The 12404-nt window shown below is 34.7% G+C and overlaps 1 protein-coding gene across 1 annotated transcript; it reads left to right on the top strand.

The window, feature by feature from the left end:
* Positions 1–1394: 1394 nt before the first annotated feature.
* LOC147401406 (O-fucosyltransferase family protein) lies at positions 1395–10628 on the top strand. The gene is made up of 10 exons (XM_086442706.1): positions 1395–1698; positions 2110–2194; positions 4253–4323; positions 4417–4505; positions 4628–4871; positions 7380–7492; positions 7560–7650; positions 7757–7885; positions 8851–9398; positions 9884–10628. Exons 1-10 carry the CDS (start codon positions 1519–1521, stop codon positions 10341–10343), a joined length of 2010 nt encoding a protein of 669 aa, XP_086298832.1. The 5' UTR covers positions 1395–1518; the 3' UTR covers positions 10344–10628.
* The last annotated feature ends 1776 nt before the right edge of the window (positions 10629–12404 follow it).

Here is a 12404-nt window from a genome sequence, read left to right as displayed (position 1 = left end):
GGCTAAATACAAAAATCCGATCGAGTTTTTCAATAACTCAAATAAATTGACTTGGATTGTTTATGGGGTGATTGTTAACAATGATACACTAGTTCGGCATGATTTTTAAACTCGTTTTCGCGTCTCGTCTTGTCCAAGCCTAATACCGAGTCGTCTCTGACGAATTTTTCGATTCGTTTGAGACGTCTCATGAGACAAATCAAAAAATTCAACATGAGTCCTAAATCAAGGTCGAAAAGTGATTTTGTGAGTTGGTCTCATTCAACTTCGATACTGAGTTAACTTGGGCAATACGTCTCGATTTTGATCGAGTTTAAAAATCATGTCGTTCGGTGACTTTTGAATCAATTTCGACTAACTTGTGTCTATTTGGACTCGTTCAAATTTTGGAGCCATTCTTTGCAAGTGTTGATGTTAATTTGAGTTGCTAATTCTATTTTCTTTGACATTGTCTCAAATCACAATCTTAAATTCTTAATGCCCCAAGTTTCCAAAAGGCGAGCCCGAGGAATGTACATTATTACAAGAGCTCTGAAGGCGAACATAATTTAGAATGTGAATCTCATATTGCTCATTTGATATATATATTTATTTTTTACTTAGGCGAATGAGATTTGGTATACTATATTAGTTCTACAATCATAAAATTTCACTTTTATATCAAACAACACAAATTCAAGAGATATTTACGAAAATGTGACCAACTTTTGACGAATTTATGATTCCAACACTCTTCAATTTAATTATCAAAAGTGGCAATTTTACAAGTTTAAAGTGACTATCACTTTAGGGGTAGGGGGACCAGTGAGTTTGTCACTTTAAACTTGAGATCTCTTCACTTGAAAAAACCTGCAATTTCACATGTTCATGTTTTGATAATTAAAATGAACAATTAGTCAAAATTGTAATTTTATCAAATTCGATTCACGAAATGATAACTCACCCCAAATTCAAATCTTAAAAAAAAAAAAAAAAAACTTTAGTCAACTTGATATCAATTCAGTCAACAGAGTCAAACTGGGACAGTTGCCTCGAATTGACAAACTATTAACTCCAAACATTTAACTCTCTACTACCATTTCTGATTTTTTTTCCTTCAAAGATCATTCAATTTGAGTTGAGAAAGACTTCCTCTGAATTATTCCCTTTCTCTCAAAAATCAACTCAATGAGATTCTCTTCCAAACCCACCACCACTACATGAACTGACTCTTTCCCTGTCACGTGCGAAAATGACTCAACTCACGTGACCTCCAACTTAAAAAAAAAAAAAAAAAAACCTTAAAATAATGAACCATGTCTGAATTTCCAACTCAACTTTCCACATCGGTCTAAAACATGGTCTTACAAGTGTGATTTTGTGACCTACTTTCTGACTTTTTCTTCTTCCTTTACTTGTGCTTCCTTTTAAGCCTCAAGTTCAATGCCATTGGTGAGAAATGGACAGAAATTTTGGCTCTCTGTAACTTATTGATCTTTGATTATTAAGTCTTGGGTTTCCATTAATGGTGAAGGAAAGATGATTCTCAAGTCTAGGATGAAATGGGTTGCTCTAGTTGGTCTTGTTCTCTCTGTTTTCTCTCTCTTCACTCACTTTCTTCTTGCAAGATATACTGGGAAGAGCATTGATGGGTACCAGACTTCCATTACAATCTTCTCTTGGAGACCCATATTTGAGAATGCAGATCCTGCTAGAACTGTAATTCCTGAAAAACCCACCAAGATTTCATCTTTTTTTTCTTATAGTTAGATTTGTTCTCTTCAATTTTATTTTAATAGGTCATGGATCTTTCAATGTTTTTTTTTTTCTTTTAAATTTTTTTGTTCTGTGTTCTTTCTAGATTTGAATTTTCTTGCTTTATGGGTTTTGGGAGTTTTTGCTCAAATTTTGACTGTTTGAGAACTGATGGGATCATACTGAGATTAATGGAGAAAACCCATCTAGGTTTCCTTTTAAAAGATAGATAAACAAGCTTGATTTTTCTCCCTCTGTTTTTCTTGAATGGTTAACTTTATATGTACTTTAATTATGATTAGTACAGGAGGATCTCTCTCTCTTTTCACCTATTTTTCATGCATGTTTACTGTTATTTCCTTTCTTCTTATTTAGATCTCAATGCATAGAAGATTATGGGGTCCTGTAAGACTTCTCCAATCTTTACACCCACTTGCTAATCCTAGAGGAAACTATGAAGGTTAGTTGTAATGTGTATCTCTAGTGTTTTTTTTGCAGTATTTATATCCAATTACAAGAGCTAAAATAAAAAACAACTATTTTTTTTTCTTTCCAATTCTCATTTTCTGTTAGAATTGAAAGCTTAGATATTTGGAAATTCTTAAAGGGGCTTAGACCCAGAGCTCATTTGGTTTGACACATTGCAAAGCCACGTGTACAATGCAAACAGAGATTCAAGTGTACAATGCTCTTAGTTCAAAATTAATGGAATTGTGCGAGCGGATTCCTAGATCTAGCAATGTGTATAATGAAACTAACAAGAAAACAAGCAAGAAACACAAGATTTTTGTCGTTCCACAAGATTGCCATGGTCACAGCTGATGATGAGATCCTTTCATTATTTCCGTGAAAAGCAGGATTACATCTCTCAAACTTGCTTCTCTAAAAAAACTGAAAATCTCCCTCATAAAAACCCTAAAAAGGGTTCCCTCTGATTTTATAATTAATTCAAAAGACGAAATTGCACCTAGGACAGAAGTTACAAAATTGAGGAAAAAGGTACTAATCGCATCTGGTGTAGAATCCATATTGCCAATATAATGCCACCAACTAAATACAAGGTACAAACATAACAGAAACTATATGTGTGGGGAAGGTGAGGAGGAAAAAAAATGACGTGTCTTATTTGAAATTTATAAACAAGAAACTTTTTTTGATTTAAGATGTACAAGGCGATGGGATTTTTATTTTATTTTTTTCGTTGGGTGGTTTGAGTGATATCTTTTGTAACTTTATTGTAGTTTGTTAATTTTGAACTGATATATTAAAATCTTTAGAAAATGAAATCCTCATAGTTAGAAAGCTAGATATCCTTTTGTAGTTCATTCCCCCTTTCCCCTGAAAAGTAGAATGTGGACTCTAGTGTTCATTGCCTCCCATTTTGGATAGATACGTAAATATGTCACTTGTCATGCTTTATTGGTCCCACTTATTTATTAAATGTTATATTTTATATTTTGTATTGGTTTTATCTTTGTAGTAGAAGACAAGATGGTTCACAAGGATGCAAAGTATAATTGAAGAAGTTAATGCATATAAATAGTGGAAATTGTGATCATTTGCCTTACTCTATGCCAAAAGAAGATGTAAAGAGTTAGCAAACAAGAAAATATTTCTGTTACTTAAAGTAACTAAGTCCTGACACCATAGCATACATTCTTACAAAAGAAAGATTCTGCTGTCTTTGATTCCAATCCTTTGATCATTTGGGTTTTGGTGGGGGTGTTGGTGCATGGAAGGTTCTTTGAGCTTCCTTTCGTCGACTTCTTTTCTCAACTGATGAAGAGACGGCATAGGTCTTTGGTTGTGGTCTTCAAGGGGTAGGAATAAGCTTCCTACCATCAAATTCTTTTCTCAACTTTTGAAGAGACGGTGTATGGTCTTTGGTTTTGGTCTTCAAGGTTTAGGCATGAACTTTTGTCTACTTCCCATCATAGAATGATGCCTTGAGAATGTGCAGGAGCGTAGTTATACTTGGGCCTTCTTGACCCTTAGAAGGTGGTAGAGAACGAGGGTTGTCCTTGCATGGTTGAGGCTGTGCAATGATAATGTGTCAAACAAAAATTAGGATTTCTCGCCTCCATCAGAAAGGTTTTTGGATACTTATATTTGCACACCATACACAAGTATGTGTATGGACAATATTTGGGTTTGTTTTCTTTTTTCGAATGAGGATCTTGATGTCTGATATTTCTTGAACTTCTTCATGTGGTGTCGTACATAGGATATCATTGATCTCCATTAAAATTATCCTCTTATGTCATCTACTTGCATTCATTAGATAATTAATGTACACGAGTATTTTCCTATTCTTGATCACATACAAGTATATACCAATTATGCACATCCATCTATCCTTTTAAGTTGTTTTAAGCTGATGTCACAGATGCATTCAAAGAAAAAAAAACAAGAACCTGCACGTTTTTCAGTGACGTTATATAATTATTTTCTCTATATTATCATATGTTTCTATGGAATACTTTGTGTACTTTTTTTCCTAACCAAATACTCATAACAGCTCCTGGTTCACGAACCAATGGCTATATCTTCGTCAGGATACAAGGAGGTTTCCATGAGATCCGGAATTCAGTAAGTATATCATGTTCAAATCACAAACTGTTTGCTATAATGCATTTCCTTCTATTATTCACTTAATGAGCTTTTATATTCTCAATCTTTCAGATTTGTGACGTGGTTGTGGTTGCTCGGCTTCTCAATGCTACCTTAGTTATTCCCGAACTCCAATCAACAACAAGTAGCAAGGGAATCAGGTTTCTTATTTTCCAAATGAATTCTATAATTTCCACTGATTTTAGAAGTCCATGCATATAACTCAAATTGATGCAATTATTTAGCTTTTTCACTTATTTTTTGTCTCATGTTTTTTATGTAGTTCTGAATTCAAGAGTTTCGCATATCTTTACAATGAGGATCAATTCATAGTAGCACTAGCGAAGGATGTCGTAGTTGTAAAAAATCTCCCCCAAAACCTCAAATGGGCAAGGAGAAAGAAGGAGATACCTTCGTTTAGAGTGCCACATTCAACTTCTCCTGATTTTTATCTTCACCATGTTCTTCCTGTATTAAAGCGGCATTCAGTGGTTGAACTTACTGTTTCTGATGGAGGATGTTTGCAGGTACTATTATTAATGTTCGTTTCATGGGCTAGAAACTTAAGGTAGAATATCTTCATTGCTTTAATCTTCTTCAGAGTTCAACCCGATAGGTATGAACTAGAAACTAGACTGAATTGATTTGGTATTTGTTAAGAGTATTAGGTAATAAGCATTGTAATAAGGTGTACTGCGATACACCAAATCCTATTCATATAGAGATTAGGATAGACATTATCTTTAGAAAGATTTGACTAGCCAAGATTTTCAAGAGAAATGAGATTCTCTTGATTTCTATGATTGAGATTACAAAAGCCCTAAAAGGGTTTATATAGAAATATCAGAGAATTCTATATAGAAATTAAATCTTGAAAATTTTAGTTAATCAAATCTTTCTAAAGATAATGTCTATCCTAATCTCCATACGAATGTGATTTGGTGTATTGCAGTACACCTTTTTACAATGCCATCTTACCTAATACTTTAACAGTATTGGATCCATGAAGATCAAAACATTTGGGACTCCCTTGCTTGATTTGCATGCAATTTCCATATAATTTGGACTCTTTGAAGATGCCAGCCTGAAATTAATAAATCTCTTTGGCTGTTGATACCAAAACATGTGTTGAAAGTTGAAGTGTCGAATATGGAAGTTTTTTCTTTGTTCAATTTTTTTACAAGATTCTGTTCAAAGATCAGAGGCCTTTGAACCTTTTATGATGAATGTTGATCTGTTTCAAGATAGTTGGACAAAATAAACTTGATTTTATTGTAATGGGATAAGAACTGAGGCCTGGTGGTCCGTTTTAGCATTTAAGATGGCATTAGCATGAAATATGATTAGCATAAGTTGGAAGATGTCTTTTTGTTAATGCTCATCTAAGTAGTCAATTACAGGAGACTTGTGGTGTACTAGGTTGGGGGGGTGGTGTTGGCATGTATTCACATTTGTGCTTTGTGGTAAGGATATTCATAGTTGTCTTTTATGTTATCAGATAACAAATGACAATTAAATTCTAATTTTCTGTGTAAGTGTGTGCGTGCCAATGTTGGGGTGGGATCATGGTTTCAAAACTCGGTTTGACGTCTCTTCTCATCCACGGACGAGACCAAGTTGTCCTGGATGAGATAAACCATTTAACTCGGTTTCTAATTACTTAGTTATATATGTAAATGAAAATAATTATAATTTTTCTAATAAAATAAGGGGGGGGGGGGGGGTTGCCATGTATTCACATTTGTGCTTTGTGGTAGGGATATTCATAGTTGTCTTTTATGTTATCACATAACAAATGACAATTAAATTCTAATTTTCTGTGTAAGTGTGTGCGTGCCTATGTTTGGGTGGGATAATGGTTTCAAAACTCGGTTTGACGTCTCGTCTCATCCATGGACGAGACCAAGTTGCCCTAGACGAGATAAACCATTTAACTCAGTTTCTAATTACTTAGTTATATATGTAAATGAAAATAATTATAATTTTTATAATAAAATAAGGGAGATTTGAGATCTTTAGTCATAAAATCATATTTATTTATATAATAAATGTTAAATTTCTAAAAAAAGTAATTATTTTAACCAAAATCTACAAAATCCCAGTTGACTCAGCCAAGTTTTACTGACTCGCCCAAGATTTAAAATATCGTCCGAGTCATCTCATTTATCTCACGAGATGGTGGGAAGGCTGAGACACAGTGTATATCTGTCTTGTTGCTGAATGATACCGAGATGACTTGGGTGAGATCTTAGTCTTAAATGAGATTTAAAACCATGGGTGGGAAGGGAGAGGAAACTTGTCAGTCCAGACTCTAATTATTCTTTCTTTCTATCTTCCTTCCTTCCGTCTAGCCTTTCTTTGGTAACTTGAACTATGTCACTGGGAATGGGCTGCCAGTCCCCGTACTCATGTTGGTTACTCAATCATATTAGAAAAGCTTAAGCTTCGCTTTTCTCTAAATACTTGTAATATCACCAGTGCCATGACTATATGTGGAACTATAAACTTTTCTAATTGTCAAGATATATGGGAAACATGGAGTTGTACTTTGATGATTTTGTTCTTGCTAAATATGAGTTCATAATGGGTTATTGGGTTAAATGGTGTAGCGGAAATAGAAAGATTTCATTGTAAAATGTTGCAATATGTGGCTGATATTTTTGTGTTCAATAAGAGTTCCACATTAGAAAAACTTGCCATGTTTGGCTTATCTTTTTCTTCATCCCAAAGTTAACTATGGTAACCCAATGCTATTGATCTTTAACAATCTTCTATCATTATCGATATTATTATTATTATTATTGTTATTATAATTTATTTTACCAAGCATCGTTTGAGTTTTGTCTTCATTGACACTAGTGCTTTTATTTTTTATCTTTTCCCACATATTTTTGTCTATATTGGTTGCATCGTTTATGTGATTTTGTGCGCTGGAAATTCTCATGAACCTTTCTTCCATGGCACAAATTTCTTGGTTTTATAATTCCATTTCTTTTATATTCAAGTGATGAATATCTTTCTTGAATCACACTCAGGCCATTCTTCCATCACACCTTGAAGAGTACCAGAGACTTAGATGTAGGGTTGCCTTTCATGCTCTTCAGTTTCGACAGGAAGTCCAGCAACTTGCCACTAAAATTTTAAATAGGTTAGTTTCTGTATATTTATCCTTGTTTTGCCGTTCAAACTTTATCTTATTGGGAATCTTCTTTCAGGTTACGGGCTTCTGGACGACCATATATGGCCTATTATCCCGGAATGACTAGAGATGCTCTAGCTTATCATGGTTGTTCAGAACTCTTCCAGGTACAACTTCAAGCCCTCAAGACATGTTTCATCATGTAAGTCTTCTCTCTTTATTTTCCACAATAATCTGATTACGTGCCACCATGTTTTATATACTCTTTGAAAGGATGTACATACCGAACTCATTCAGCATAGAAGAGCATGGATGATAAAACGTGGCATTGTCAAGGGGAAGCTTTCTGTGGACTCCATAGAGCAACATCTTAATGGGTCTTGCCCACTGATGCCAGAAGAGGCAAGATACTATAATCGTATAAACACTTAATTCTTGATATAAAAAATTCAAAAATTAATATGATGATATTAAGCATGGAATATCTGATGCACCATAGATCTCCTATGTCACATATGGCACATTGCTTATGGAATCATGGATAGGGAATAGTACAAGATCAGAACGGCATGTAAGATCTTCTTTCTTGATCTTGAGCTATGACTTGTACAGCTTATGATGGGTCAGGTTCGGGTCGGATCTGAGTACACCATATCTAGATCCGTTTTTTAGTTGGATCCGTATCTGAATCTGACTTGGATCCTATTAGCTAAAACCATATCAGAACCATTTTTCTTTTACTAAATCCAGATTTGGATCCAGCCCGGCACTTGATTTGGGTCAGTCGGATAATTTCGGTTCAACATTTTTTTTGCTATATTTCTTTTCTAATTGCTATACTATTCTATTTTACTGTTATATTATTTTATTTTATAAGAATTCATGTTATATTAAATTACTCGAAAAATGATATTTTGAAAACATAAAAATATAATTGTCAAAGCAATATATCATTCAAATCTAGGCGGATATAGGGATGGATCCGTATCTGGCTCGGATCCAACTCGGATCAAGGGTCATCAACCCATATTCGACACATTTTTTATTCGGATCTACTCCAAGTGTCCAAACCTGCTAAATTTGGATCACTTGGATTTCGGATAAAATCCGACCCATTTTATGCCCTTAATGACTTGGCATGATAGGAATAAGATGATGACAGTTGTCAAGACAGCGAGTTCTTAAATTGGTTTGTAAGATGTATCCTATCAGTCTGATTTTTTGTACTATTCCAGATCCTTGAGGTGGTCGATGATTGGGTGGGCCATGTTTATAGTACAGGATGTTGTGAGCATCATTATGAACATTAATGTAGACCAATATATGTTTTCTTAATTTTGAAACATAATTGTTTATCCCTCATGCAGGTTGGTATTCTTCTTCGTGCCTTCGGATACTCATCAGACACGATAATATATATGTCGGGAGGAGAAGTATTTGGTGGCCAGAGAACTCTACTTCCACTTCATGGCATGTTTGAAAATGTTGTCGATAGGACATCTCTAAGTACTGTTAGAGAGCTCACTAGAATCTATGGCCGTGAAGGTAACATTGTTGGCACTTCTCACCAACCCCCACCATTGGAAGAAGTAAAGCTTGAAACATGGAAAGCTTCGGGTCCGCGTCCTCGTCCACTTCCACCACCACCTGCAAGGCCTAAATATCCGTACAACATTGAGGGTTGGTGGGGTTGGGTAGCTGAGAGCGATAACGAGCCTGACAGTACTGTTATAGAGTTGAGAACCAATGCTCATAAACTACTATGGGAAGCGATCGACTATGTGATTTGCATTGAAGCTGATGCATTTATTCCTGGATTTGATCGTGATGGCAAGGGACGTCCGAACTTTGCTAGCTTGGTGATGGGTCACAGACTATATCAATCTGCAGCGTCTAAAACATACAGACCTGACAGGTATATTTTCCTGTCCATGCCTTTGCTACTTCAAGTTTTGTAAATCTTTGAGTTGCCCTAAATGCCCCCACTTTTATGTTTAAATTTAATATAATCAGTCATTTTGGCCAAAAACCACAAAAATTGAAACCCACTGAATAAACATGTTGCTTAGTTTTTACTAACCTTCTAATTAATATTTTGAATTACAAGTAAGTCCTTATGCGATACATGTGCGTTTGCCGTTGCACCTTATAGTTCTGAATAATGAAGGATAGGCGTGAACATAGAAAAGAACTAACAATGAACTAACAACGGTGAATCAACTAAAGATAAATGGGTACAAAAAAACATGAAGTTCAATGTAGTAGATTACTCTATTGGTTGTCATTCCCCTTATATATCCATCTATTATTGAATATTTGAATTACTTACCGATGTGATCTCTCCCAACTTGCTAGACACATGGCTGTTTATATTTTAATCTTCTGCTTCTCTTAACACAGAAAAGAAATCGCCAAGCTTTTAGAAGAAACCCGTGACGACCTATATGCAGCAAACCGCACTTGGTTGACATCGATGCGCAAGCAACTCAGCAGAACCTTACTTGATGGGCTAATTGAATCATCAAAAACCTCAAAACCACTCTCCTTTCTCTCTCATCCAATCCCTGAGTGCTCATGCTTGAAGCATGACCCTTTCCAAGCATCATCATCTCATGCTTCTAGTCCTTCACAGTTTCAAGTTTCTCTTGGAGTTGAATACCGTTGCCCGTCTTGGATGGACAATTTTTCGATCTCACCATCATCAAAGGATAAGGAAAATGAGGATGATCTTGAGGAGGAAGATACCGCATCAGGACTGTTCCTTTGGCATAGTAGTAGTCATGAAGTTGGTGGGGGAGAAACAAACAACAAAGAAGTCCAAATGGAAGACGGGGATGACCTTGAGAGTGGAGATAGATGAGAAGTTGATTAAACTGCCGATAATCTCTTTGTTGAGGACCAATGTCACCAATTGTTATCTATTTCATATCCTTTGGTGTGGTGATTCAACGACTCGATGACTAGGGCTCAACATTGTCCCGACAACTCCTGTCGATCAAATTCGAGAAGCTCTCTTCAAAGATGTTGTATTTGTTTGACAGAAGAGTGTCATTTTAATGTATCACAACCCAATTTTGATGTGCTCTTGTATATTTTTAATTAGAAAACTGACAATTTCATTTTTTTTTTCATCTTACTCTCAACATACATGTAGCATTTCCTAGACTCTCTCTTTCTCTGCTACAAACTATAATAATGGCTTTTGATCAGAAGAAAAGAATCAATGATTCCATGTTTTGTCTCTTATTTTCTGCTCGTATATTCTCTTTCGTCTCAGGAATCTTGGCTATAACTTCATACCTTAGCCTAACAATACCCATAGATTAATTAGTTTGTGTCTCAACCTACTTCTAGAAAAATCGGTGAGAATCGACAATTACTGAACACAACACAGAATTAATGTGGTTCAACAATATTGTCTACATGCACAGGCGATGATGATGTCCTTTTACCATTATTATGAAAATTAGGGTTACAATCACCCAACAACCTCTCTTCCTACTAGAAAATCTGATAATCCCTCATAGTAACCCTAAAACGAGTTTTGAGGTAGAGGGTGGTGCGCTGCCTACTCGAACCCCCCCCTCCAAACCAACTCAGCATAAAGTTGAATGCTTAGTATCACTCCTTGGTAAACAGTCCCTTCTATACCACCATTAGCATACAAGATACAAACATGACACTACTTTTATTTCCTTTGTAACTGTTAAGAGACAATATCCAAGAAAAATTCTTAGAAACTGTTTGAGTAAAACAAGGTCAGCAACTAACCTTCATGGTTTAGAAAGGAAAAAAAAAACCCACCAAAGACAGGATCCAATGCTTCAGGGTTGTATAGAGGACAATGGACAAAATTCTATGAATTTTGAAAGAAAAAAAATCAAAGAAAAGTTGTTTTTCACTTTTGAATATCATTTTTAAGTTTGGATATAGTTCAAAAGAAATTGTTTTTTGAATTTTTTTCTTTTTGGATCTGAGTTTTTCGATGAAACTTAAAGGGCTGTGGTGTTGAATTTCTGATGTGATAATCAATTTGAGCAAAATCTCATTATCTCATTATCTTTGTAAGGGAAGGGGTTTCACGAATCAAATAAAATGTGCGAGGACAAATTATATTATATATTTCATTATTTTGTTTAAATATACAAAGTTTATTTAAATTTTGTATATCAAATCCGATTTGGCCCAATCTGGATGTTATCTAATTGTTATTGGATCAAGTTTGAATCATAATAGTGAAAATGAATTAAAAAAAATGACCTGATAAGAGTCTGATCTAATGCTTATCAGATCAGATCCGATCCTTAGTGGTTGATACCAAATCCACCTGATCCATTGATAGTCCTAGTTATTATTTATAACCATATTAGTGATATGGTGCATCTTGTTACACTTTATAATACAACTTCTGGGACATCACAATGAATATTCTGGAGGCTGGAGCCTTGTTAGCAATATCCTGTTTAATTCTTGTAAAATTTCACGAATTTTTTATATTTTTCAATGAAAATATTACTCTTTGAATTATTTCATATTCTAAATAATTTACGGATTTTAAATTAGAAAAGAATAAAATGCAGTTTTTACTAATTATATGAATTTTTATAAAACTCGGTGGAAAAAAAATGCTACTATCACTCGTTGTATGTTGCAAAGTGTAAATTTGTAAGTTGTGATGTGTAACACTAGTCGACTTTGAAGCGGCTATGCTTCAAAATTTTGGAGGAATTCACATTTTTACGTGACAAATGTCCCTTTTATCTTAAAAAAAAATAATAACATGACCCTCTACATTTATTTGAGATTATATCTTAATTTTCCAAATTGATAATCTGTACCTTGACTTTGGTCTTCTTTTAAAAATCAATGGAACAAAAACCACCATCATTATTACCATTACCATCACCATTAACATCACTAT

Source organism: Akebia trifoliata, chromosome 5 (genome assembly GCF_017979445.1).
Source record: "Akebia trifoliata isolate Shusen 1 chromosome 5, ASM1797944v1, whole genome shotgun sequence".
In the NCBI taxonomy this organism is placed as follows: Eukaryota; Viridiplantae; Streptophyta; class Magnoliopsida; order Ranunculales; family Lardizabalaceae; genus Akebia; species Akebia trifoliata.
The sequence above is the reverse complement of the archived record's forward strand: the minus strand, read 5'-3'. Positions and strand labels throughout refer to the sequence as shown.

Bases quoted from the DNA above. Each gene is read 5' to 3' on its own strand.
- LOC147401406 (XM_086442706.1), top strand. From the start codon at position 1,519: ATGATTCTCAAGTCTAGGATGAAATGGGTTGCTCTAGTTGGTCTTGTT. The intron at 2,195-4,252 runs GTTAGTTGTAAT...TACTCATAACAG, and splicing joins TCCTAGAGGAAACTATGAAG to CTCCTGGTTCACGAACCAAT. The intron at 4,324-4,416 runs GTAAGTATATCA...TCAATCTTTCAG, and splicing joins TCCATGAGATCCGGAATTCA to ATTTGTGACGTGGTTGTGGT.